This window comes from Lontra canadensis, unplaced genomic scaffold, assembly GCF_010015895.1.
Source record: "Lontra canadensis isolate GAN:19392208 unplaced genomic scaffold, GSC_riverotter_1.0 scaffold38, whole genome shotgun sequence".
In the NCBI taxonomy this organism is placed as follows: Eukaryota; Metazoa; Chordata; class Mammalia; order Carnivora; family Mustelidae; genus Lontra; species Lontra canadensis.
Genome location: NW_022631032.1, coordinates 5780176 through 5807912, shown reverse-complemented (window position 1 = coordinate 5807912; position 27737 = coordinate 5780176). Strand labels below are relative to the sequence as shown.

At 39.1% G+C, this 27737-nt stretch overlaps 1 protein-coding gene and 1 long non-coding RNA gene across 8 annotated transcripts in view; one reads left to right on the top strand and one right to left on the bottom strand.

Annotated features, from left to right (window-relative positions):
* The first annotated feature begins 11 nt into the window (after window positions 1-11).
* Window positions 12-24412, top strand: LOC116874661. Of its 2 annotated transcripts, none has more exons than XR_004384044.1 (3): window positions 12-764; window positions 22008-22097; window positions 22517-24412. It is a non-coding gene; the product is annotated as an uncharacterized LOC116874661 (long non-coding RNA). The 2 variants fall into 2 exon arrangements; XR_004384045.1 differs by lacking the exon at window positions 12-764 and adding an exon at window positions 20619-20650.
* Window positions 24413-25295: 883 nt separating this feature from the next.
* Window positions 25296-27737, bottom strand: part of MYLK (myosin light chain kinase) — a 199544-nt gene continuing 197102 nt past the window's right edge. For all 6 annotated transcript variants that reach the window (XM_032869493.1, XM_032869488.1, XM_032869489.1 and 3 more), the window contains one exon: window positions 25296-27333. In XM_032869493.1, coding sequence (XP_032725384.1) covers window positions 27089-27333 — 245 coding nt within the window. In that variant the 3' untranslated portion in view covers window positions 25296-27088. The remainder of the gene's footprint in view (window positions 27334-27737) is intronic.

Genomic DNA, 27737 nt, shown 5'->3' with positions numbered 1-27737 from the left:
GCCAGAGACAGCGCCCACGGCGGCCGCCATCTTGAAAGAGGGCAAAGACACTCCTGACGCTCCCGGCCTTTCAGCTCGTTTCAAACGCCAGTGCCATCTTGGATCACGGTAATCACCGCCTCTTTGCGCTCCGGGTTATACTCTCTGGCGCCATCTTGGATTATGTCAGAGTCACCTCCGTCGGTAGTCCAGCAGTTTCTAACATCTGGATGCTTTGTCGTCCTTGACTGTTTCTCCCCGTATAAACTCTGTCTCCATGATGGATCAAGAAAATGATGCTTTCCTTCTCCCTTTTCATCTTCTTCCAGTGGGTGATCGAACAACCTGCCATTTTGGGTCAGGGTGATTGACGCCGATATCGCTTCCCATCAACCCCAGAGGCGGGAGAGGAATACGCTTTTTGGCGGGTTCTCTTTGCTCCTGCACCAGCAGCCAGGTTGAAGGTTCAGCCTTCGAAAGTTTCTTCCCTGGCTTTTAAATTTTAAGTTACTAGTACAGTGGAGAAGGTCAACGAGAAGTGTGCCCCTTTTTTTGACTAAAGTCGTACGTGTGGTCTAGGTTCCAGTGTCATTTGGGAAGGTCTGGAAGGTTCAAGTGCATCTTCCAGCCTGAAGCTCTGTGGGATCACCTGTCGCCGAGGCGGGACGAGGACGAGGTATTTAGGTGGTCAGCTAAGGGTGAGGTGCCGAGTGGAGCAAGAAACTTCCCACCTACAGTGATCAAAAACAGAAGTGTTGGCTTACACGGAAAACCTGTCTGCTGAGGTAAACAGGGAAGGCTTATGGAAACTGCTTCAGCCAGCTGACCCCTCTTGCTAATTAAGTGCTTTGTTCTGGATTTTTTTTTTTCTTTAATTTGTAAAAGGCTCCTACAGCTAATTTTCACACAGATATCTTAAATGAATTGCTGTATACATAGTGGTATAAAATATTTATCCATTCTAGCAAGTAGAGCTTCTGTGAGGTTGCACGGGGTGGGTGGGGGTGGGGTTCTTTGCACTAAATGAGAGACAGTCTTCTGTCTCCCAGAGACCATATAGAGAGAGCTGGTGGAAAATAAATCTATATTAACTGGTGAAAGGTCTTATCAGTTAGGAAGTTATTGCAGTAATCCAAGCTATAGTGATAGTGGTTTAGGCCAGAAAGGTCGTGATTGAGATGATGGAACCCTGATTGAATTCTGGACATATTTTAAAAGAGCTGGTAAGATTTGTGGATATATTATACGTGGAGTATGAGGTAAAGGAGACATTGTGAGCAACTTGGAAGAACCGAATTGAAGAAAGTGTTTTGAAGGCAGAAATGGGGAGTTTTGCTTTTTTATGTGTCAAATTTGAAATTTACATTAGACATCCAAGTGGCAATGTTGAGTAATCAATTACATTTAGACCAGGTGCAGGCAAAACTGTTCCTTCTGTAGGTTCCAAGAGAGAATCCATCCATTCCCTACTTCCTCCAGCTTCTAGAAGTTGCTGGCATTCCTTAGCTCACAAGTTACTTCAATTTGCCCTCTCTGAACTTCCACCTGCTTTCTTAAAACAACTGATCTTTGTGATTGCATTGGGCTCAACCAGATATTCTGGGATAATTTCCCCATAGCAAGAGCCTTAACTTCATCACACCTGCCCAGTGCCTTTTGCCATATAAGTAATATTCTGGGGATTAGAATAGCGACCTATGTGGGGGCCATTATACAGCCTACCACATTCCATTGCCCCCCCCCCAAAAAAAAGACAAGCAAGAAAACCCCAAAGACTTGAGAAAAATGATGTTATTTTTAAACCATTATTAAATTTTCAGGGAAAGTAAGGAATCTCCAAAGTGGGAACTGGAAGTGGGGAGAGGGCTTTTGTTGGTGGTGGTTAAGAATAGTAAATTGAAATTACAACAGTGATCAGTTAGCAAAAGCCAAAGCCAGGATTTCTCTGAGGGCAACCACTACGACCAGGGCTAGGACTGAGAGAGATTTCTAGGGCCCCTTTTATAAGGATGCTAATCCCATTCCTAATCACACCCCGAAGACCCCACCTCTAAGTACTAGGGTGTTAGGGATCAGGATTTCAATACGTACGTGAATTTTGGGGGGACACAAACACTTAGATTAAGGTGATATTTTCCTTGGCAAAAGGGATTTTGCAGGTGTGATTAAATCAAAGTGTTTGAGGTATAGAAATTAGTCGGATTATCTGAGTGGGCTCAATGTAATCAAAAGAGGGAGGCAGAAAAAGAATCAGTCAGAAGGGGAAGCGACTGTAGAAGAAAGGCAAAGAGAAAGGCAATGTTTTTTGCTTTGAAGGTGGAGGCAAAGGGCTTCTAGAACCAGGAAAATGTAAGGAAATGGATTATCTCTCTAGCAAGAAATGCAGCCTCGCCAACATCTGATTTTAGTCCAGTGAGACCCGTATCAGACTTCTGACCTACGGAATTGTAAAATAATACATTTGTATTGTTTTAAGCCACTAAGCTCGTGGAAATTTTAACAGCAGCAGCAATTGGAACCTAAATTGGAACCTAAATACAGCTAATACATCTCCATCACTATCAATCAAAAAGCATTCCTAGTGATAACATGATGAAAGATTCTGTTCATCAGGAACACATAACAAGCATAAAAGTGTACATAATTACATGACCTCTGCACTAATGTTCCAGTTCTATGTAGAGAATAATAAAACATTATTGGGTGACATTAAGACCTAAAATAAGTGGAGGGATACTGAGTTTGTTACCAGAGAACCGGTTCTGAACTCAGCTTCAGCTGCTTGCCACTTGAAAATCAACAATTGAGACAAGTGATGGTGGGAGAGGAAAGGTGACTTTACTTAGGAAGCTGGGCCTTGGAAGATGGTGGCTTCACATCTCAAAGACCATCATCACTGTCCAGGTGTAGCTGCAGGGATTTAAAGTGGATGGCAGAAGAAAAGGGAGGGAGGCTATCTATAGGAGAAGCAGGTGCCCAGGCAGTTAGTCCTATGTCGACATGACCCTGAACAGACTTACTGGCATCAGCCCCAGCCGCTTTAGAATGTAATCAGGCCTTATCTTCTGGCGAAGTTTGGTCCTTCACTCCTTAAGGCCAGTGGTCTACAAAGCTCAAGGAAAGTAAGTTAGTTCTGCCAAAGACCAGGGACTTATTTCGGTCAGGAAGCAAGAAGTGCATAAGCTTGAAGCAAGTTAACCCTTAAAACTGGTTGGAGTGCTGTTATAAATCATAAATTGAAAGATTCCATATGGTAAAGGTAACCGTTCTCCCTAAATTAATTTATAAATTACATTAGATCTCAAATCAGAATTTTCTCAGGTGGTTATTGCTGTTTGTTCATTTTGGTTTTTTTGGAACTTGATAAGGAAATTAAAATTTTACAAAGTGTAAACGTTCAAAATTTGTCAAGATATTGGGGTGTGTGGTTGGGGCGCCTGGGTGGCTCAGTGGGTTAAAGCCTCTGCCTTCGGCTCAGGTCATGATCCCACGGTCCTGGGATCGAGCCCCGCATCGGGCTCTCTGCTCAGCGGGGAGCCTGTTCCCCCCTACCGCCCCGCCTGCCTCTCTGCCTACTTGTGATCTCTGTCTGTCAAATAAATAAAAATCTTTAAAAAAAAAAGATATTGGGAGAATTTGATCTATTATAGATCAAGAATTATTATAAATTATAGTAAATAGGACAGTATAGTATTAGTATAGGAATGGCAAATAGGCTGATGAACCAGAATAGAGAGCCTAGGAACAGACCCAAACATATATAGTCACTTTGGGTATGACAGAGATGCAGTAGAGAAAAGACGGGCATTTCAATAAAAGCTGCTAGAACAGTTGGATATCCATATGGGGAAAAAAAATTCCCTTCCTCATAGCGCACACAAAAATCATTTCTAGGCTTAAATATGAAAGACAACAATTAAAGTTTTTAGAAAGTACTATAAGAGAGTATCTTTATGATCTCAAAGGTAAAGAATTTTAAAAGAAGACATAGAAAGTATCAACTGTAAATGAAAAGACTGATACATTTGACTAGATTACAATAAAGAACTTCTTTTCATCAAAAGACAGCATAAAATTAGGGGGAAACCCCATAGAGTACAGAGTGGGAGAAGATACTTATCACACACATAATTAATAAAGGACTAGCCTTTACAACATAATGAAAACTCCTTCAAATCAATAAGGGATAATCACATTGAAAAAATGAGCAAAAGACTTGAATAGGGACTTTATCAAAGAAAAAATATGACCAATAAACATATGCAAATATCCTCAACTTCACTGGTAATCAGGGAAATGAAAATTATAACTGTAGTGAGATACTTTACATTGAGATACATTTTAGCCATCTTCCAGGGTGGCTGAAATGAAATAGTTTGAAAATACCAGTTTTTGGTGAGAACACCGTGCAGCAGAAACTCCTGAAGCCTGCTGGCGGTGTTGATGCATTCACTTCAGAAAATGGTTTGGTGTTATCTAGGAAAGTCAAAGGTACACACAACCCATGATTGATATTCTACTGCCAAGTAGATGCCCTTGAATGCCCCTAGAATACATATATCAGAATATTCAAAGCAGTTTTGTTTATTACAGCCCCACACTGAATACAACACAACATCTTATATATAGTGGAATAAATAAATAAGCCATGAAATGTTATACTGGGTTACCTTACAGCCATGCTCTACTTGACAACTTCAATGAATCCCATAAACATAATATTGAGTGAAAGAAGTAAGGCACAAAGGAATGTATGTAGCCTGATTCATCTAAAGTTCAAAATCAGGCCAAATGAAACTACATTTTGGGGGTATATATACATAGGTAGGTGGGAAAACTATAAAGAAAAACAAAGAAGGGATCACCACCAAAATCACAGTAATGGATTCTTCTGGATTAGAGATGGCCACCTGACATAGGGGCAACTGATTAGGAGGCAGCCCTTTCCCTCATCTTTTTATCTTCATAGAAAAGGTGACTTCTACACCAAAGGGGAATATACAAATCATTTCCAGGTTCCTATATAATGGAGACCAACTTAGGTTAGTTAGAAAAGGAATGCATTGTAAGGTCAATGGGTAGCTCACAAAATTAATGGAAAAGTTAATGAATGAGGTTTGGAACATGGACAGGAAGCCACTGGAAATTAGGCAACTAAAAGAGAGACCAGATCAATACTCAGGAAGAATCTGGTTATTATCCAGCAGCTTCTGTCATTGGCCTGGCTACCTCTGGACATTGAATGCTTCCATTACTGGTTCTTCTACTACTCCTGAAAGATTCAAAACTGCCATTTGCTTCTCTGTGTTACTATGGGGTCAGGGTCTTAGGAGCATCTGACTAGAAGGTCACATACCCAAATTCTAGAGACTTCGTTGTTGGGTTAGGAGCTATTAGGCTACACTTGAGCTTCTTTCTTGAAATTCCCTCCAAATAGTGTGTTTAGAACTGCATGGTCAGAAATGAAAGACATCTATCAAAAGGAATATGAGAAGTAAACACATATGGTCCCCACAGGAAGGAGGAAAAAGATATATGAGTAGTTAAGATTTGTGAAATTCACTGGGCCATGTTTTTACTGGGGGACAAGACATTATGCACAGTCATTGAATTGAAAGGCAGCCAGCCTTTTTCTTCCTTCTGGCTTGTAGTGTACCATTCTCTCTCTCTCTCTCTTTTTAAAAACTTTAATTCCAGTGTAGTTAACATAGTGTTATATTAGTTTCAGATGTACAAAATAGTAATTCAAAAATTCTACGCATTACTCAGTGCTCATGATGGTAAGTATAGTCTTAATACCCATCACTTATTTCACCTGCCGCCCCCCGTCTCTTTGGCAACCATGAGTTCGTTCTCTATAGTTAAGAGTCTTTTTTTGGTTTATCACTTTTTCCCCCTATTTAGTTCCTTTATTTTGTTTCTTAAATTCCTCATATGAGTGAAATCACATGGGATTTTTCTCTGACTGACTTATTTTAGTTAGCTTCACCCATGTTCTTGCAAGTGGCAATATTTTGTTCTTTTTTATGGGTGAGTAATATTCCGTTACCCCCACCCCCATCTTCTTTATCCATAGTAATGCTGCAGTACACATTGGGCTGCATATATTTTTTGAATTAGTGTTTTCATATTCTTGGGTGAATAGCCAGCAGTGGAATTACTGAATCACATAGTATTTCTATTTTTTATTTTTTTTTGAGGAACCTCCATTCTGTTTTCCACAGTGGTTGTACCAGTTTGTATTCCCACCAACAGTGCACAAGGGTTTGTTTCACATCCTTGCCAACATTTGTTTCTTGTGTTATTGATTTTGGCCATTCTGACAGATGTAAGGTGTTACCTCATTGTGGTTTTGATTTGCATTTCCCTGATGTTAGTGCTGTTGAGCATCTTTTCTTGTGTCTGTTGCCCATCTGTATGTCTTCTTTGGGAAAATGTCTCTACATGTCTTTTACCCATTTTTTAGATTTCTCTCTATGTGTGTAGAGCTGTAGAAGTTTTTCTTATATTTTACATACTAACACTTTATCAGATATGTCATTTACAAATATCTTTTCCCATTGAATAAGTCATCTTTTATTTGATTATTTCCTTTGCTGTGCAGAAGCTTTTAATTTTGATGTAGTCCCAGTAATTTATTATTGCTTTTGTTTGCCCTGTCTCTGGAGACATATCTAGAAAATGTTGCTAGGGCTGATAGAAGAATTACTGCCTGTTCTCTCTTGTAAGGTTTTTATGGTTTCAGGTACTTAATTCATTTCGAATGTATTTTTGTGTTTGGTATAAGAAAGTGGTCCAGTCATTTTGCTAGAAGCTGTACAGTTTTCCCACCACCATTTGTTGAAGAGATTTTTTCACATTGTATATTCTTGCCCCCTTTGTCAAAGAGCAAGAGACCATAACACTGAGGGTTTGTTTCTGGGGTTTCTATTCTGTTTCATTGATCTGTGTGTCTATTTTTGTGCCAGTACCACACTGTTTTTATTATGACACATTTGTAACATAACTTGAAATCTGGAATTGTGGTACTTCTAGCTTTGTTTGGGGGGGGGTGTTTTGTTTTGTTTTGTTTAAGATTTTATTTATTTATTTGACAGAGATCACAAGTAGGCAAAGAGGCAGGCAGAGAGAGAGAGGGAAGCAGGCTCCCCACTGAGCAGAGAACCTGACACGAGGCTCAATCCCAGGACCCCGGGATCATGACCGGAGCCGAAAGCAGAGGCTTTAACACACTGAGCCACCCAGGCGCCCCTGGGCGGGTGGGTTTTGAGATGCTTTGGCTCTTCAGGTTATTTTGTGGTTTTATACAAGTTTTAGGATGTTTTTTAAAGTTCTTTGAAAAATGCTGTTGGTACTTTGATAGTGATTGCATTAAATCTGTAGATTGTTTTGGAAAGTGCAGCCATTTTAATAATATTTGTTCTACTAATCTATGAGCATGGAATGTCTTTCCATTTGTTTGTGTCATCTTAAATTTCTTTCAGTAGTGTTTTATAGTTTTCAGAGTACAGGACTTTCACCTCCTTGGCTATGTTTGTTTCTAGGTATTTTCTTATTTTTGGTGCAATTGTAATTGGAGTTGATTTCTTAATTTTGCTTTTTGTAGCTTCCTTATTAGTGTATAGAAATACAACAGCTTCTGTACTTTGATTTTGTATCCTGTAACCTTACTGAATTCATTTAACAATTCTAGCAGTTTTTTGGTAGAATCTTTAAAGATTTCTATATATAGTATATCAACTGCAAATAGTGGAAGTTTTGCTTCTTCCCTACCAAATTGGGGCCTTTAATTTCTTTCTGTTGTCTGATTGATGTAGCTAAGACTTTCGGTATATGTTGAATAAAATTGTTGAGGATTTTTGCATCTATGTTTATCAGAGATACTGGCCTGTAGTCTTTCTCTTTTTTTTTTTTAAAGATTTAAAGATTTTATTTATTTGATAGAGATCACAAGTAGGCAGAGAGGCAGGCAGAGAGAGAAGGGGAGAAGCAGGCTCCCTGCTGAGCAGAGAGCCTGATGTGGGACTTGATCCCAGAACCCTGAGATCATGACCTGAGCCGAAGGCAGAGGCTTTAACCCACTGAGCCACCCAGGTGCCCCCTATAGTCTCTTTTTTGAAAGCATCTTAATCTACTTTTCATATCAGGGCAAAGCTGGCCTCATAAAATGAATTTGGATGATTTCCTTCCTCTTCCATTTTTTGGGATGGTTTGAGAAGAATTTTAAAATATTTTGTACAATTCACCTGTGAAGCCATCTGGTCCTGGACTTTCATTTGTCGGGAGTTTTTTGATTATTGATTCAATTTCATTGCTGGTAATTCAGTTTTTGGAGGCTTCTCTGTTTCTAGGAATTTTTGCCTTTTTTTTTTTTTTGGATGAGTCTGGTTAAAAGTTTACCAATTTTGTTATTTTTTTGAAGAATTGACTCCTGGTTTCATTGATCTCTTTTGTAGTTTCTATTTTGTTTATTTCTGCTCTAATCTTTATTATTTCCTTACTTCTGCTGGTTTGGGGTTTTGTTTGTTCTTTTTCTAGTTCCTTTAGGTGTAAGGTTATATTTTTATCTGGGATTTTTCTTGCTGCTTGAGGTAGGCCTGTATTGCTATAAACTTCCCTCTTAGAACCACTTTTGCTGCATCCCAAAGATTTTAGACTATTGTGTTTTCATTTTAATTTGTCTCCATGTATATTTTTTTATTTCCTCTTTTATTTCTTGGTTGACCCATTCATTGTTTAGTAGCATGAATTTAATTTCCATGTATTTGTAGGCTTTCCAGATTTTTTTTTTCCTAAGTTTGATTTCCAGTGTCATAGTGTTGTGATCAGAAAGGATGCATGATATGACTGCAGTCTTTTTTATTTTGTTAAGACTTGTTCTGTGGTCTAATATGTGATCTATTCTGGAAAATGTTCCATGTGCACTTGGAAAGAATGTTTGCTGCTCTTTTAGGATGGAATGTTCTGAATATATCTGTTAAGTCCATCTGGTCCAGTGTGTCATTCAAAGACACTGTTTTCTTGCTGATTTTCTGTTTGGGTGATCTATCCACTGATGTAAGTGGGGGTGTTAAACTACCCTCCTATTATATATTACTACTTTTTGTTATTAGCTGCTTTATGTATTTGGATGCTCCTATGTTGGGTGCCTAAATAGTTAAAATTGTTATATTTTCTTGTTGGATTCCTCCCTTTGTGATTATATAATGTCTTTTTTTGTCTCTTGTTACAGTCTTTGTATTAAATTGTATTTTGTCTGATATAAGCATTGCTATCCCAGCTTTCTTTTCATTCCATTTGCAAAATAAATGCTTTTCCATCCCTTCACTTTCAATCCTCATGTGTCTTTAGGTCTCAAATGAGACTCTTGTGAGCAGAATATAAGTGGGTCTTGCTTTCTTAATCCATTTTGTCACCCTGTGTCTTTTGATTGGAACTTTTAGTCCATTTATATTCAAAGTAATTATTGATAGGTATGTACTTAATTGTCATTTGTTATTTGGTTTTTGGTTGTTTTTGTGGTTTTCTCTGTATTTTTCTTCTCTTGCTCTCTTCTCTCATGGCTTGCTGGCTTTCTTTAGTGATATTCTAAATATCACTAATTTCTTTATGTGATATTATAAATGATATTTCTTTAGTGATATTCTATTGGATTCCTTTCTCTCTTTTGTTTTTGTTTTGTTTGCATATTGCTGGTCTTTGTTTAGTGATTACCATTAGGTTGTTATGTAACTTCTCATGTGTATAGCAGTCTATATTAAGTTGATGGTCATTTAAGTTTGAACCCATGCTAAAAGCACTAAATTTTTACTCCTCTCCCTTCCCTGTTTTAGGTATATTCTGTCATATTTTATCTCCTTTTATTTTGTGAATCCCTTGACTGGCTTTATAGGTATACTTAATTTTACTTCTTTTGTTCCTCCTACTTTTTTTTTTTTTTTTTTTTTACTCTTATTGTCTTTCCTTTCCACTCAGTAAATCCCATTTAACATTGCATATAAGGCTGGTTTGTGGTCTTTTGTTTGTCTGGGAAACTCTTTATCTTGACTTCTATTCTGAGTGATGGCCTTGCTGGGTAGAGTATTCTTGGATGTGGGTTTTTTTTTCTTTCAGCTCTTTGAATATATCATGTGACACCCTTTTGGCCTGTGAGGTTTCTGCTGAAAAATTAGCTGATAACCTTGTGGGGTTTCCCTTGTATGTAACTGTTTTATTTTACTTTTAAAATTCTCTCTGTTTTGCTACTTTAATTATTGTGTGTTTTGGTGTGGACCTCTTTGGGTTGATTTTGTTGGGGGCCCTCTGTATCTCCTGGATCTGGATTCCTGTTTCCTTCCCCCAGATTCAGGAAGTTTTCAGCTATTATTTCTTCATATAAACTTTCTTCCCTTGGTGGGAATGCAGACTGGTGCAGCCACTCTGGAAAACAGCACAGAGGTTCCTCAGAAAGTTGAAAAGAGAGCTACCCTATGACCCAGCAATTGCACTACTGGGTATTTATCCTAAAGATACAAAGGTAGTGATCCAAAGGGGCACATGCACCCAAATGTTTATAACAGCAATGTCCACAATAGGCAAACTATGAAAAGAGCCTAGATGTCCATCAACAGATGAATGGATAAAGAAGATGTGGTGTATACGTACAATGGAATACTATGCAGCCATCAAAAGAAATGAAATCTTGTCATTTGCAACAACGTGGATGGAACTAGAGGATATTATCCTGAGCAAAATAAGTCAATCAGAGAAAGACAATTATCATATGAGCTCCCTGATTTGAGGAAGTTGAGAGGCAACGTGGGGGGTTTGGGGGGGTAGAGAAGGAAAAAATGAAACAAGATGGGATCAGGAGGGAGACAAACCATAAGAGACTCTTAATCTCACAAAACAAACTGAGGGTTGCCAGGGGGAGGGGTTAGGGAGAGGGTGGTTGGGTTTCGGACATTGGGGAAAGTATGTGCTATGGTGAGTGCTGTGAAGTATGTAAACCTGGCAATTCACAAACCTGTACCCCCTGGAGCTAATAATACATTCTATGTTAGTAAAAATTAAAAATGAAAAAAAACAAAAAACCTTTCTTCCCTCTCCCTATAATGCAAATGTTATTACACCTGGTGGTGTCACTTAGTTTCCTAAGTCTATTTCATTTTTTATTATTATTTTTTCTCTCTCCTGTTCAGCTTGATTGCTTTCCATTACTCTGTCCTCCAGATTGCTAATCTGTCCTATTTCCTCTAGTCTACTATTTATTCCATCTAGTGTTTTTTAATTTCAATTAAATTAAATTTCATCTCTGATTGGGTCTTTACAGTCTCTCTTTGTTGAGGTTCTCAGTGAGGTCCTCCACTCTTAAGTCCAGTGAATATCTTTATGACCATTACCTTAAAATCTCTATCACACATATTACTTATCTCCATTTTGTTTAGCTCTTTTGCCATTTTGTTCTCTTCTTTCATGTGGAACATATTCTTCTGTATCCTCTTTTTTTCCAACTTTGTTTCTATGTGTTGGGAAATTCAGCTATGTTTCCTGTACTCGAAAGTAGTGGCCTTGTGAAGAAGAGGTCTTATAGTACCCTGAAGTGCAATGTCCTGTATTCAACAGAACCTGGAGCTTCAGGGGTGTCTCCTATGTATGTTATGTGCACCCTGCTGTTGTGGCTGAGCTACTTTGGCCTTCAGTCCCATCCTCAGTGATGTCTCTCCTTGCCGGTTATAGGCAGGATTTCGTCCCTGTGTTGTTAGTGGGCCAATACAGGGCTGCCTTGGGCTTAAATTGAATCAGATCATTTGTTTGCCAGATGTGGTAGCCATGAACTGCAGGATGCCTTCTCTTTGTTGTTCCTTGAGAAGCTTTCTTTGGTGGGCAGGGCCTGTAATCAGACCAGATGTCTTCCTTCAGCTCACTGCTGGGGCTACAGTCAGACTTTTCTGTGTGGTTATCTGTCCCTGTCCCTGGGGCAGGAGTCACTTTGGAGTGGTGCTAGTCCCTATCAGGGCTGCTTGCATAATGCTGGGCTTGTGTGGCACTGTTTTTGATGGGCTCCAGCCAAGGGCATATTGCAAGGGGCAGGTCTGCAGGAGAATGCCAGGGCTGTGTGTCTGTGCAGTGTTAGCAAGGTTTGTTGGGTCTCTTGTGGGAGGAGTCCTGGAGCTGAGGCCTGGCTATAGGGGGACCTGTCCACAGAGAATACGGGGGAAGGGCCACTGTTAGCCAGTTAGGTGGAGAGCCAGTTAGGTGGAGAGCGTTGGTTCCTGAAGGTTTCTGTGTCTAGGCTGGGAGTTGATGGGGGGGGGAAATGGCACCCACCAGCTATTTTCTTCCTGGAGAAGTCTCCTAAGGATCTCTGCCCCTCCACCATATGCTCTGAGATTATTAAATAAGTCTCCTCCCCATACACCCCAGGCATTTTTCAAACTGCTCTTTCTCCGCTCTGTCTCCTTGGGGCTGTTTGTTATGCTATCTCATTAAGAATGAGGACTCAGTTTCCTGTAGCCGTCCAGGGTTTCCCAAAGCCCAGCCTGCTGATTTTTATAGTTCTAAGTGTTAAGCTGATTGTAAGAACTTGCAAAATTAGGCCCCTCTGATTTTCAAAGCCAAAGGTTATGGGGAGTTGTCTTCCCTGTGCAGTTTTTCCATGCCTGGGGTTCTTGGTGTGAGGGTTTGTTTCTTTCCCCTCTCCAGTTGGTGGCATACCTCCCTTCCACGGATACTGCCAAAGGTTATTTAGCTCCTGAACATGTCTTCATCCTTCCTACCCTCTTCAGTGTGAACTTTTTTCTACATTTAGTTGTGGAGAGTCAGTTCTGTCAGTCTTTGGGTAATTTTCTGGGTTATTTACACTGATCTTGGTGTTACCTAGTTGTATCCATGGGACAAGGTGAGCCAGGATTTTCCTACTCCATCATCTTACCTAGATATCTTAATTTTTTAAAAATATTAATAGCATCCTGTCCTTGTGCCTTAGATATAATGTTTTCTTCTATTTCTTTGATGATATTAATTAACACTTTTTTCTCTTCCTGTATAGTCTTTTTTTTTTTAAGTCCTTTTTAACGTTTGTTGTACTCTGTCTTTTGTGTTAGAGACTTGCCTCAAATGGTTGCTGGTATTTAGTTGTTTGTATTTAAGAGTGAGGTACTAAAAACAAGTTTGTGTCTCGGTGGGGCCTGTTTAATGTGGGCCTTCCTGTAAAGTGCTTAGTCACTAAAATGACCTGAGAATGAACAGACAAGTCCATGATATGCAGAATTCAGTAGGATATAGTTTTAATATCTATGGCAATGTGGCCCTACCAGAAAGAAAGCATTTTGGGATTCTACCAAATCAAGAAAGTTTTCAATACCCTGAAGACTCCTAAGGATTAAAAAAAAAAACTGACTTTGAGTATCCATATAGGTAGATGGGAAAGATTTAGATATCTAAGGAAAAGTAAAGAATGTAAACCAGTGAAGTCATGAAAGAAGTAAGATATAATCTTTCAGGTGGTACAGACTTTCAGGAATAAAGGAACATTTAGGACTTAAGCCCAAGAATTGGATTTTAGAGTTGGAAACATAGTGACTATACAAAGGGACTTAACTTGATCATCAGAGTCACAAGAAATATCACCAGGGTGTCTTAGAGTTCCAGGTCTTATGCCCCATTGAAGTCTAGTTAAAAAGTGCACTCAGTTGAGAGGCAGGGCAGGGGGTTTGGGGAGTAAGGAAGAAAAAAATGAAACAAGATGGGATCGGGAGGGAGCCAAACCATAAGAGACTCAATCTCACAAAACAAACTGAGCGTTGCTGGGTGGTGGAGAGATAGGGATAGGGTGGTTGGGTTATGGATATTGGGGAAGGTGTGTGATATGGTGAGTGCTATGAAATGTGTAAGCCTAACGATTCACAGACCTGTACCCCTGAGACAAATAATACATTATATGTTAATAAAAATAATTTAAAAAATGAAAATAGCATATTGTGAATTAAAAAAAAAAAAGCACACTCAGTCAACTGAGAAGGTAATGTTCCCCTCAACTCGGCTTTGTTCAGAGCTGTAAGCTTGATTCAATATCCACAAATCAGTCAATGTAATACACCGTATCAATAAAATGCAGGGTAAAATTCATGATCATTTCAATGGATGCAGAAAAAACATTTAATGAACTTCCAACATCCCTTTATGATAACTCAAAGAAGTGGGTATTGGAGAAGTTACCTCAATATAATAAAGCCAAATATGACAAGTCACAGCTAAAATCATTCTCAACAGTGAAAAGCTGAAAGCTTTTTCTGTAAGATTGAGAAAAAGACAAGGATGCCCACTCTCCATTTGTATTCATCGTAGTTTTGAAAGTTCTTGTCAGAGCAATTAGGCACGAAAAGGAAATAAAAGTCAATAAATTGGTGTTGGGAAAATTGGACAGCCACAGACAAAGAATGAAATTGGACCACTGTCTCCTGAAACCATAAAACTAGAAGAAAACATAGGCTGTAAGCTCCTTGACATAGGTATTACCAAAACAATAATTTTGAATCCGACACCAAAACAAAAGCAAAAAATAAATAAATGGGTTTACATTAAACTAAAGACCTTCTGCACAACCAAGGAAAGCATCAATTAAATAAAAAAGCAATCTACTAAATGAGAGAAAATATTTGCCAATCATATATCTGGTAGGGGGTTAATATCCAAAAAATATCAAGAACTCATGTAACTCAATAGCAAAAACCCCAATAATCTGATTAGAAAATGGGCAGAAAATCTAAATAGACATTTTCCAAAAAAAGACGTACAGATAGCCAATAAGTACATGAAAAGATGCTCAACATCATGAATCATCAGGTAAATGCAAAGCAAAACCATGGTGAGATTTCACTTCATAACTGTTAGAATAGCTGTTATCAAAAAGACAAGAAATATATGTTGGGAAGGATGTGGAGAAAAGGGAACATTTGTGTTCTACTGGTGGAATGGAAACTGGTATAGTCAGTATGGAAGAGTTTTTTGAGATTCCTCAAAAAATTTAAATTATATGATCTAGCAGTTCCAATTCTGGGTATTTATCTGAAGAAAATAAAAACACTAACTTGAAAAGATCTATGCACTCTATGTTCACTGCAACACTGTTTATGATAGCCAAGCTGTGAAAACAACCTAAGTGTCCATTGATGGATGAATGGATGAAGAAATTATCTTATAGTTGAATAACAGAATATTATTCAGTCATAAAAATGCATGAATTCTTGCTATTTGCAATGGATGGACCACAAGGGCATTATGCTAAGTGAAATAAGTCAGATGGAGAAAGGCAAATACTGTATGATTTCTCTTATATGTGGAATCTTGAAGAAGAAAAAAAAAACCCTCATAGATAAGGAGAACAGATAGGTTGTTGCCAGAGGTGAGGGTGGGGAATGGGGGAAATGGGTAAAGGAGGTCAAAGGTTAAAAAAAAAAAGTGAGTATTACATCTTGGTAAATTTATAAATCTACCACATCAGCTCTGGAGACTGAGTTTAATAGTTTAAGGAAGAACTAGGTTTTAAAATTTGCCACATGAATAGGTCAAATATTAATTAAAAAAAAAAAAAAACCCAGAATGGGGTGCCTGGTTGGTTCAGTGGGTGGAGCATGCAACTCTTGATCTTGGGTCCAAGAGTTCAGGCCCCACACTGGTCATAGAGCTTACTTAAGAAACAAAAACAAAAAACCCAGAATGGTTTCCAAGTAATCTTTTTTGTGCACAAAAATCACCCTGAATCATTAAATACCAACATTGATAATCTGATGAAAATTGAGCTGTTTTATTGAGAAATTCCTGCATGACAGCATGTGTGGGTCATTTCCCTGGGCTATCCAATTTTTCGAGAAAAATGCTCCAACCTCTCGCCTGTGCAGGGCTGACTTCATAGGTGCACACTTGTGTAGTCACATAGGGCTCCGCACTTAAAGGAACTCGTGCTTGTTTTAATGCCCTGCTGTCACTCTCTTGAAATTCTTAATACTTTTTTTTCCCCCCGAACAAAGGCCTCGCATTTTCATTTTGCACTGGGCCCTGCAGATTACGTAGCCGGTCCTGCCTGGCAGCCACACAGGGGAGAGGGCTGGAGTTCTGGAGTTCAGCGTGTAGCTTTTCCTTGAGCCTTGTGTTTTCCGAGTTGCTTCACTCCCATCTCAGTTGGACCTGTTGTCCACCATTCCATGGCCTCTCTAGTCTAAGTTCAGAAGATCCCCTTTTCTGCCAGAGTTGGGAAAGGGACTGTCAGAGGGCCATATGGGCTAGAGGAGATAGAAGAGAGCCGGTCTAATCCCTCTACTTTTGCCTAGTTCTGTGGTAGGACTCAGCTTGCTCTTTGAGGCTTTCTCTCCTGCATCTACTTGCAGAGTGGAAAAAGGACAAAATTAATTACCAGTTAGTCTAGCCTCCAATTTTGTCAACACTCAAATCTACCATATCACCTCTCTCATTTTTTTTGTCCATGTAGGTTCATGCCATTGTCCTTTTACTTTCATTTCAGTGAGGTTTTGGGAGACAGGAAATAAATGCCAAGTGTTCAATCTGCCATTAGCCACTAGTCTTCATTCAGTTTCCATAGAAACAACTGTTTTTCCCTTTATCAACCAATTTTTGTTGGCTTATATAATAATTAAATTATGTCATTACAGTTACAACTGGAATAAATAAGTTTAAGAACAAACTCAGTTGACTACACTCAAGTATGTGGGGCATCAGTTAATTTATTTTACAAAGGAGTGAAAATTGCGGTTAAGTTGGGCAAGTTGGATTAAATGAAAGTTAGTTAGCTGAGCTTCTTTTTTTTTTTTATAATTTATTTTCAGCATAACAGAATCCATTGTTTTTGCACCACACCCAGTGCTCCATGCAATCCGTGCCCTCCATAATACCCACCACCTGGCTCCCCCAACCTCCCACCCCCTGCCCCTTCAAAACCCTCAGGTTGTTTTTCAGAGTCCATAGTCTCTTATGGTTCATCTCCCCCTCCAATTTCCCTCAACTCCCTTCTCCTCTCCATCTCCCCATGTCCTCCGTGTTATTTGTTATGCTCCGCAAATAAGTGAAACCATATGATAATTGACTCTCTCTCTGCTTGACTTATTTCACTCAGCATAATCTCTTCCAGTCCTGTCCATGTTGATACAAAAGTTGCGTATTCATCCTTTCTGATGGAGGCATAATACTCCATAGTGTATATGGACCACATCTTCCTTATCCATTCATCCGTTGAAGGGCGTCTTGGTTCTTTCCACAGTTTGACGACCGTGGCCATTGCTGCTATAAACATTGGGGTACAGATGGCCCTTCTTTTCACTACATCTGTATCTTTGGGGTAAATACCCAGTAGTGCAATTGCAGGGTCATAGGGAAGCTCTATTTTTAATTTCTTAAGGAATCTCCACACTTCTCCAAAGTGGCTGCACCAACTTGCATTCCCACCAACAGTGTAAGAGGGTTCCCCTTTCTCCACATCCTCTCCAACACATGTTGTTTCCTGTCTTGCTAATTTTGGCCATTCTCAATGTGGTTTTCATTTGAATCTCCCTGATGGCTAGTGATGATGAATATTTTTTCATGTGTCTGATAGCCATTTGTATGTCTTCATTGGAGAAGTGTCTGTTCATATCTTCTGCCCATTTTTTGACATGATTATCTGTTTTGTGTGTGTTGAGTTTGAGAAGTTCTTTATAGATCCTGGATATCAACCTTTTTTCTGTACTGTCATTTGCAAATATCTTCTCCCATTCCGTGGGTTGCCTCTTTGTTTTGTTGACTGTTTCCTTTGCTGTGCAGAAGCTTTTGATCTTGATGAAGTCCCAAAAGTTCATTTTCGCTTTTGTTTCCTTTGCCTTTGGAGACATATCTTGAAAGAAGTTGCTGTGGCTGATATCAAAGAAGTTACTGCCTATGTTCTCCTCTAGGATTCTGATGGATCCCTGTCTCACAGTGAGGTCTTTTATCCATTTTGAGTTTATCTTTGTGTACGGTGTAAGAGATTTGTCGAATTTCATTCTTCTACATATAGCTGTCCAATTTTCCCAGCACCATTTATTGAAGAGACTATCTTTTTTCCACTGTATATTTTTTCCTGCTTTGTCAAAGATTATTTGACCATAGAGTTGAGGGTCCATATCTTGGCTCTCTACTCTGTTCCACTGGTCTATGTGTCTGTTTTTAGCCATCAGGGAGATTAAAATTAAAACCACATTGAGATACCACCTTACACCAGTTAGAATAGCCAAAATTAGCAAGACAGTTAACTGAGCTTCTATTTTAAATAAAGATGTAAGACATCCATTAAAAAGGTTCATTATTGAAAGTCTAAACAATTTGGCTTCTTGGACAACCAGTGTGAAGGAGCTTATCTGTCTTTAAAACTGCTTGAGCAGGTCACCTGTGTGGTTCAGTCAGTTAAGCGGCTACCTTTGGCTCAGGTCATGACCCCAGGGTCCTGGGATCAAGCCCCATGTTGAGCCCCATGTCAGGCTCCCTGCTCAGTGGGGAGCCTGCTTCTCCTTCTCCCTCTGCCTGCCACTCTGCCTGCTTGTGCCCTCTCTCTCTCTCTCTCTGTCAAATTAAAAAAGGAAAAAAAATCTTAAAACTTCTTGAGCAAGCAAATGCCTCTCTAGGACCAGGCTGTTTTCTGCACTTTATGGGTATTATGAATATGTTCAGACTGACTTCCTGGACTCTGGACCTTGGTCTGTTCTAATTCCTAGCTATTCTATCTACCTCTGTCTTGATCTTCTAGTTGGACTTTTGACCTGCTTTGACCTGAATGACCTTGGTTGGCATCTGTGAGTTGATACCTTACATTCCCTTTAAGGATCCCCTTCATATGTACCTGGTTCTACCAGTCTCTAGCCTTTTAGGGATTCTTCAGGGCAAAGCTGACCTGCCTCCTATAGCTTCCTTCTCTGCAGGAAGTCAGGTTTCAGCTTCTGTGCTCTAAGTCAGTTACCCACTCATTTGTTTGCTTTCTGTCTTCCAAAAATCTGGTATTTTTCATTTTTCTTCTCCCATATTTATCTTTGAAGAGTTTACGGCTTTTAAAAAATTATTATTCCTTTACTCTCAGTTTAGCATGGGTTCCAAAGAGAGCAGAGTGACTGCTTATTTTCAGTAGGTCCTCTTTGGCCTCCACTCCTGCCATAATAGCTTCTCATTTTCTAAGTCCTTGGTATTCTGCTTCTCTAGAAAATATACCCCTCCGCTTTGAGCTCTCTAGACAATTTTTAAAAAGATACCTACCCAGCCATTTCCCGGGACTGCTTAACAAAGCACTCTTTGTTCTGTGGCTAATATGTAGTCAGGTACAAGTCAATGGGAATTAGTTTTTGTAAGTATCAATTAAATATTGGGAATTTATCCATCTCTTCTGAGTTATCCAGTTTGTTGGCATGTAGATCTTCATAATATTCAGTTACAATTGTTTGTATTTCTGGTGTTGTTGGTTTTTTTTTTTTTTTAAAGATTTTATTTATTTATTTGACAGAGAGACAGCAAGAGAGGGTACACAAGCAGGGGGAATGAGAGAGGGAGAAGCAGGCTTCCCACTGAGCAGGGAGCCTGACCTGGGGCTGGATTCCAGGACCCTGGGATCATGACCTGAGCCAAAGGCAGCCACTTAACAACTAAGCCACCCAGACACCCCTCTGGTATTGGTTGTTATTTCTCCTCTTTCATTAGTAATTTATTTGGTTTCTCACTCTCTCTCTCTCTCGTTTTTTTTTTAAAGGAATCTTACTAGAGGTTTATCAATTTCATTGATCTTTTCAAAGAACCAGCTCCTGGTTTCATTGATCTATTCTGTTTTTTTGTTTTTTGTTTTTTTTTTAGTTTCTATGTCATTTTTTTTCTATATCATTTATTACTGCTCTAAGCTTTATTTCCTTCCTTCTGCTGTGTTTGGATTTTGTTTGTTCTTTTTCTAGCTCCTTTAGATGTAAAGTTAGGTTTTTTATTTGATATTTTTCTTCTTTAGGTACAAAGCTTTGCTACAAACTTAGCTCTAAGAACCACTTTTGCACATCCCAAAGATTTTGGACCATTGTGTTTTCATTTCCATTTGTTTTCATGTAATTTTTAAAAATTTCTTTTTAATTTTTTGATTGACCCATTCATTGTTTAATAACATGTTATTTAACCTCCTTGTATTTATGCTCTTTAGAGATTTTTTTCTTGTGGTTGATTTCTAGTTTCATAGAGTGTGGTCAGAAAAGATGCATGGAATGACTTCAGTTTTTTTGAATTTGCTGAGACTTGTTTTGTGGCCTAATATGTGATCTGTTCTGGAGAATGTTCCCTGTGCACTTGAAAAGAATGTGTATTCTGCTGTTTTAGAATGGAATGTTCTGAATATGTCTGTTAAATCCATCTGGTCTAGTGTGTCATTCAAAGACACTATTTTCTTGTTGATTTTCTCTTTGGATTATCTATCCATCCATGTAAATGGGTGTTAAGGTCCCCCATTATTATATTAATAATGATTATTTCTCTTGTGTTTGTTATTAACTGTTTTGTGTATTTAGGTGCTCCTATCTTGGGTGCATAAATATTTACAAATATTATATCCTGTTGTTGGATTGTCCCCTTTATTATTATGTATTATCCTTACTAGAATGAAGCATTGGTAAGAATGTGGAGAAAAAGGAACCCTCCTGCCCTGATGGTAAGAATGTAAATTGGTACAGCCACTGTGAAAAATAGTATGGAGGTTCCTCAAAGAATTAAAAATAGAACTACCCTACAATCCAGGAATTGCACTACTGGATATTTACACCCAAAATACAAAAACACTAATTCAAAGGGATACATGCACCTATGTATATTATGGCATTATTTCCAATGGCCAAACTATAGAAGCAGTCCAAGTGTCCATCGACAGATGAATGGATAAAGAAGATATTTTATAGACACACACACAATGGAATATTACTCAGCCATAAAAAGAATGAAATCTTGCCATTTGCAACAACATGGAGAGAGCTAGAGAGTATAACACTAAGCGAAATAATAGAAAGTCAAATACCATACGATGTCACTCATATGTAATTTGAGAAACAAAACAGATGAGCAAAGAAAAGAAAAAAAAAGAAACAACCAAGAAACAGACCGTTAACCATAGAGAACAAACTGATGGTAACCAGAGGGGAGGTGGGTGGAGGGATAAGGGACATAGGGGATGGAGATTAGAGTACACTTACCATGATGAAAAAAAATCAAATGAGCTATTATTGTAGGAATTCTTTATAAACTGAAAGTTACCACCAAAACTAAAAATTATTACTACATGAAAAAAAGAAAATGAAGTTAAGATTTTTTTGGTAATTATGAATCTGTGTGTATATATCCATAATATACTCCTCATTTAGTAAATTAGATTTTAGTTATTTTGCCACATGTTACCCCCCTCCAACTGTACCTGTGTATAGAACTGTTGATCTTCACAATGTTTTTTTCATGGGAGTTAATGTTACTTAAATGGCAAATAGATCGAAGATAAAGAAAATGGGGAACTAGGGCGCCTGGGTGGTGCCTCTGCCTTCTGCTCGGGTCATGATCTCAGGGTCCTGGGATCGAGCCCTGCATCAGGTTCTCTGCTCAGGGGGAAGCCTGTTTCCCTCTCTCTCTCTGCCTGCCTCTCTGCCTACTTGTGATCTCTCTCTCTCTGCCAAAATAAATAAATCTTTCTTTAAAATGTGGAACTCTTTAGAATAAAGGTATAGTGCAATTAAAGTCAAGCTAAGTCTGAGAAATTTCCTCTTAATTGCAAAATAAGTCTCATAAGGTCAGATGAGCTTTTCTCTTGTGACTATGAAGAGGAGAGTAGTATTGGGAGTTAAAACTTTGCCTTAGAACAAGTAGGCAGTTGTAGCATTTCCTAAACTCACAGCAGTTATTTTTGTACAATTGCATGGGCACTTTCAGATTCAAAGATCCTTCTCTGGGACGTGGGTGAGCTTAAATAGTTCTTTTCATCTTTCATTAGTATATAACTTTTTCACATGTGTATTTTGTTTCTGCAGGAGTATAATCAGTTCCTTGAGAGAGGATATTTCTGACACATCTTAGCATCTCTGACTACCAGAAGAATAGGGGCTTACTTTCAGGAGCAGGTAATGTGCATGAGCTCATTTATTTTTATTTTTATTTTTTAGGGGTGCCTGGGTGGCTCAGTCAGTTAAACATTTCTTGATTTTAGCTCAGGTCTTGACTTCGGGGTCGTGAGTTCAAGCCCTGCATTGGGCTCCACATAGGCATGGAGCCCGCATTAAAAAAAAAAAAAATCCATCTTCTTTTATTTTTGAGAGCAAGCAAACATGTGTGCACATGCTAGCAGGAGCAGTGGGGTGGGGAGAGGCAGAGAGAGAATTCCAAGCATGCCCAACAGGGGGCTTGATCTCATGACCCTGAGATCATGACCTGAGCTGAAATCAAGAGTCACGTGCTTAACGGACTGAGCCACCCAAGCACCCTGCGCTCATTTAATTTTTATAACAACCATGGGGGAGGGGCTATTACTCTAATTTTATAGACGAGAAAACTGAAGCACAAACTACACAGCTCCAGTAGGAGGTGCAGCTGGAACCGACTCCCCTTGGCTGATTAACCAGGTTTGCTAAGCCCTACCCTAGTCTCCTGTAGTGTTTGTCTTCAGTGAACAGGTCAGGTGCTTTCTGGAGAGAGATTTGGGACTTCATGGACCTTACAGAATAGGTTGTATGTCTACTTGTTAATAAGTACTTGACGAACCTGGCCTGAGGCTCTCTTTCACTTTAACATAGCACCTGGAATAAGGTTGTGGAGAAGCCCTGTAACTCCACCTCTCTTAACTACTGGAGGCTACTAACGTCTGCCCAAAAGAAGCTACTAAGTGTGAATGACCAAATCGACAGGTTACTTTATAATTTTCTTCTTTCTTAGTTATCTCCAACTAGAAGAACTCTAGTCCCAGAGTCCAATAATGTCAGGATTTATTACACACTTCCACGTGGTCACCACTGGGGCAACAACAGTTTCTGATATGAAGCCCTCCCTGCAGAATGTCAGCATTTGGAACACAGCAGGGCCTGCGGGCTAAGATTTCAAACAAGCAGCAGTTAGAAATTTTAAAGTTGTCTCCAAACATTGTAGGTCTCCTGGCTGTCTCCAGTTCCAATGATCAAAGCCACTGAAGGTAAATGATTGTAGCTGTCAGAATGGCCCCTCCCACTTCCCTTTTGGGTCACTGTCAAGGAAATCCTACCCTAGTGACCCTGTCTCTCCTCTGCATCTATCTCAGATGGCCCCATTGGATTCTCTTCTAACTCAGGTAGCTCCGGGTTCCAAAAACACCCGAGATTGTTGTCCTGGCTGGTTGTTTCATATCACAAGTAATCTGGTAATTGCTTCTGAATTGCAGGTCTACTTAGATTTGGTGGTGAGGAGCATAGAACTGGTACTTTTAAAATGTCTTAAAAAGTGGAAAATATGTGTGAATATAAATGGCTAAACACAAACTATAACATATGTATTGAGTCTATATTATCAATGTAATTGGTGAAACTATGGACCATGCCCTCCAGACTGATTTCACACAAACAATTAAGTTTTAATTTCACTGTAACTTGAAAAGTAATATGCATGGTTCAGGTAAAATTTGGAGTTCTCGTTTTTCCCTAGTCCATCTGGAACAGCACTGATAGAACTTTACAGAAAGTTTTAACCTGTGCTGTCTGATCAGGTAGCCACTAGTCACATGTGACTACTGAATGCTTGAAATGTGGTTAGCACAACTGAGGAACTGAATTTGAAATTTTATTTATTTTAATTAACTTAAACTTAAATAGTCACTTGTGACCGTGGCTACCATATTAGTCATAATGGAAGTAGAATTTGATGATGACCTTATAACAGGATAGTCTATTACGTTGCAGCCACAAAGTAACCTAAAATCTTGGTGATTTATAAGAACCAAGGCTTATTTCTTACTTGTGTTATGTACCCATTGGGGGTTGACTGGGGGCCCAGGCCGATAAAGCAGTCACCATCTTACATGTTGCCAATCATAGGGGAGAGCCTTACACTAGCACTTAAGTGCTCTGGCCCAGAGGAGACACCCATCACTTCTACTCACAGCTCACTGCCTGGCACAAGTCACAGCCCCATTGAGCCAAGGACCCACAATGCTGTGCCAGGGGGAAAAGAGCCTCTTTAATGACTAGCAAGGATGTTAGCCTCCCTTTCAAAATACAGTGAAGGAGTTCCTACAGGGTAAAGACAGTAGTATTACTTGTATTTTCTTGAAAATTGGAGAATTGAGTTTCTCTAGAATTCAATTATCCTTAATCTCCTTGATACTTATTAGCTTTGATTTATTAATAACCAGTAAGATGTGAAAAGTAAAATTCAAAACACTTTGATTAAAAAGTAAAAGAGACTATATAAAGTTAGAGCTGACAATAGCCATCATGTCTTTTTAATTATACATAGAAATATTTAATATGAAGTTCTGCAATGTAAACAGCAACTAATGAATTTTTATGTGTTTGGGATGAAAATGGAATGGGAGAAAATGTCTTTTTTTTCCTGGTGCAGAATATTTATAGTCAGTTTTTCCCTAGCAAGGAATAAAAAGTCCTTTTCTTTAAAAATAGTAATTTCCTCACTAGGAACACTTGTAGATTGTGGTTGCCTTAAAAAAAAATGAAAAAAATTAAATATTTATTAATTGGACAATGGATTATTTCCCTCCAGACTACATTGTAGAATCATAGAATCATCTAACCAACATTTATTAGTATGCCTTGATTCTTTCTAGAGTATCTATAATATCGTTTGAACCCTAAGACATAGGGGACTCACCATCTGATAACAGATTTCCGATAGAGCAGGAGGGTTATCAGGAATTTCCTCCTAACAAATGTTTCAATATCAAGACACAGAAAGATAGCACTTGATTGCCAATAACAAACCGCAGCAAAATTACAAATGCAAACCAAGCCCTCGTTAATAATATTAATGATGATGATGATTTTGTCACATGCCATAAATGTCATATAGATCTTAGCATTATGAAGATTTGTTAGATAGCAAATGTATGGAAGTTATCTATAGAATTGAACCAAACTGATGCTCAAGAGAGATTTTGCACAAAATTTGCAAATTAGGCTACCCAGTGTGAACAAGATCTCTGTAAGTTGCTCTGTTCCGTAGTGAAACACAACCATCTCAGCCATTCATAAGCACAGCTTCTGTTTGTCGTAGCCAGGAGCGCTCTGGGTAGTCTCCAGCTGGTGGCATAGAAAGAAAGAGAAGGCTGCAGAGACTGAACAAACAGCATGCACTGTGGTATCCTTTATTTAAAAACTGTGAGCTAACTACAGTCGTAGTGTTCTCATTTACCATTCCGATGGCATAATAAACTGGGAGAACATTAACACAATTTCAAGGACATTAAAAACCTGCAGCAAACACACACACCACACATGCGCACACACGACAACACACATGCACACAAAGAGTATAGTCTAAACACAGCTAAGTGAAGAAAAGCTTCAAATGCTCTAAATCAAATTTTAAAACCCTTTATTATAAACTGTGGCAATACTGTGGCTATTATGAAAAAAAATTGTTTAACTGCTTAAAAAGCAAAAAGAAAAATACTGGCAAATTTGAAACTAGCAGCAAAAAGCAGATAAAAATAGAATGGAAGGTAACATAAGACTAATATCAAAGTTCTAAAGTTGATACTGTGTAGGGTTGCACTGAAGTCAGTTCAGATTGGTTCTTGAGGAACTATTAAAAAGTCCCTTGAAACATGAAATTGCTGCACTTTACAAACAGTGGAAAAGAAAAAGGTATTTGGAATGTTACACACACACACGCAGAGAAATGTATTAGGCATATCGGCTTATAGTCTTTGTTTATGACCTTCAAAAAGTTTATAAAGAAAAATTTAAGTGCCGATGTAGTGAAAGAAAAATTCCTAAAGATGCAAGTCTGAGTGCATTTATCAGGTCTAAGGATACATTTGAAGGTTGGGGGCAAGGCCTGACCGATGCACGTTCAAGAAGAAAACATCGTGGAACCCATAAGGTAGGTAGAGTTCTCTGGCGATTGTGTGGCATGGAAGGTGTGTTCAACTCAGACTACCCTGAAGGAGATTCCAAAGTACGTGCAGTTCTACAGCCCTTCATCAGTTGAAATCTGTTCCATAGTGGCCGATAAATAATTCAGACTAACTTTTCAGCAAACTGGTTTTTCATACATTCAAACACAGGAATCCTTATCACACATGCAGAGCTGATATTCTGTAACCGCACAAATACGAATCCTGGTTTCAGAAGAAAAGCACATTAGCAAGGATTTTTTTTTTTTCCACGGGTTCTTACAAAAATGTCTGAAGCTGCTAGACATCTGCAAAGAGGGGATAAGTTTAGATTTCCTACTGATTTTGGAAAAGAGATTCTATTTGCCTAAGGAAGCCAGCCATCCAGGAGCAGGAGACCGGTCTTTCAGCACCTAAGAAGCATCACATCCTTAGGGCTTAAACTCCTGGTAAGTTCAGAGCCAGCAAAACTGGAGGGTGGAACAGGGGAGAGAAACGAAAAGTTTGCATGTCTACAGTATACTTTGGAATCAAATGGGCCTCGTAAGTTAGAATGGCTCAACCGCTTTCAGGATGAAGTGTGCCAGACTGGAGGAGACGCCGTTCTCTGGAGTGAGGAGCTGGGACAGACACATCTCCATCTCCAGGGACCTTCTGGGCCGAGCTGTGAGCGCAGGGCCTTATTTTTCACAAGCGCTTTCAGCTAGGGAATTTATGACTTTGCCCAGATAAAGATTTCTTTTGGGTACTTTCTAACATCAACTGCTCAGGCAAGTTACTGGTAATTTCCCAAAATGAAATCTGGCTGTGCTAGTATCTTAAGGGGCCAGCTAATTCACATTAATGCCCTTCATTAGCTGCTGCTAGGTACCACCTGCTGTTGCTGAACAGTCAACCCTCAAATGACCTAACTAGAGAATCTATCACACTAGGTGCTTTTACTATCTTGGATTTTTTGAGTTTTAGAGAAATAGTCTTTGTAAAACGACTTAGAAGCTGCTACTCTCTGGCTTTGTTTCACTCTTCCTCTTCTTCCCCTTCCCCTTCTCCTTCCTCCATGGTCTCCACAATGAGCTCCGCTGTGCAGGTGGCTTCTCCTAGACTGTTGACGGCCTTGCAGGTGTACTTGGCATCGTCGTCCCCGCAAACATCGCTAATGATTAAAGAGCAGTTCCCATCCTCATCGTAGTCTATCTGGAAGTGGCGGGACTCCCGGATTGACTGGTCATCTTTGAACCAGACAACTTCAGGGTCTGGGTATCCTGCAGCACAGGGGAGGACACAAGTTGCAGAAACCGTTATTCAAAGTTTCACATCAATTCATGCAAGCAGCTCCTAAGCAGCCTCTGTTGATTAAAGGGGGACAGGAAAGAAGTCATGATGTTGGCTTTGGCATCTCTTTTTGAGATTTACATTTGGATATGGGCATAGATTGTAAATAGTAATATCTGAAACCCTGACAAAAGGTACTTTACAGGCATGCTGTGTCCCACATTTACACTGATCTAGAGTACGACCTGCAACACAGCGCTGACTCCAGCCACATGCCTACAGCTAAACCTCTCCTTGAATAAACAGAAAATTTATCTTGTATAAAAACTGAACTGAAATAAGTTTAAGTAAAAAATAAGAGAACAAATGGGTACAAGAGATTCTTTTTTTTTTT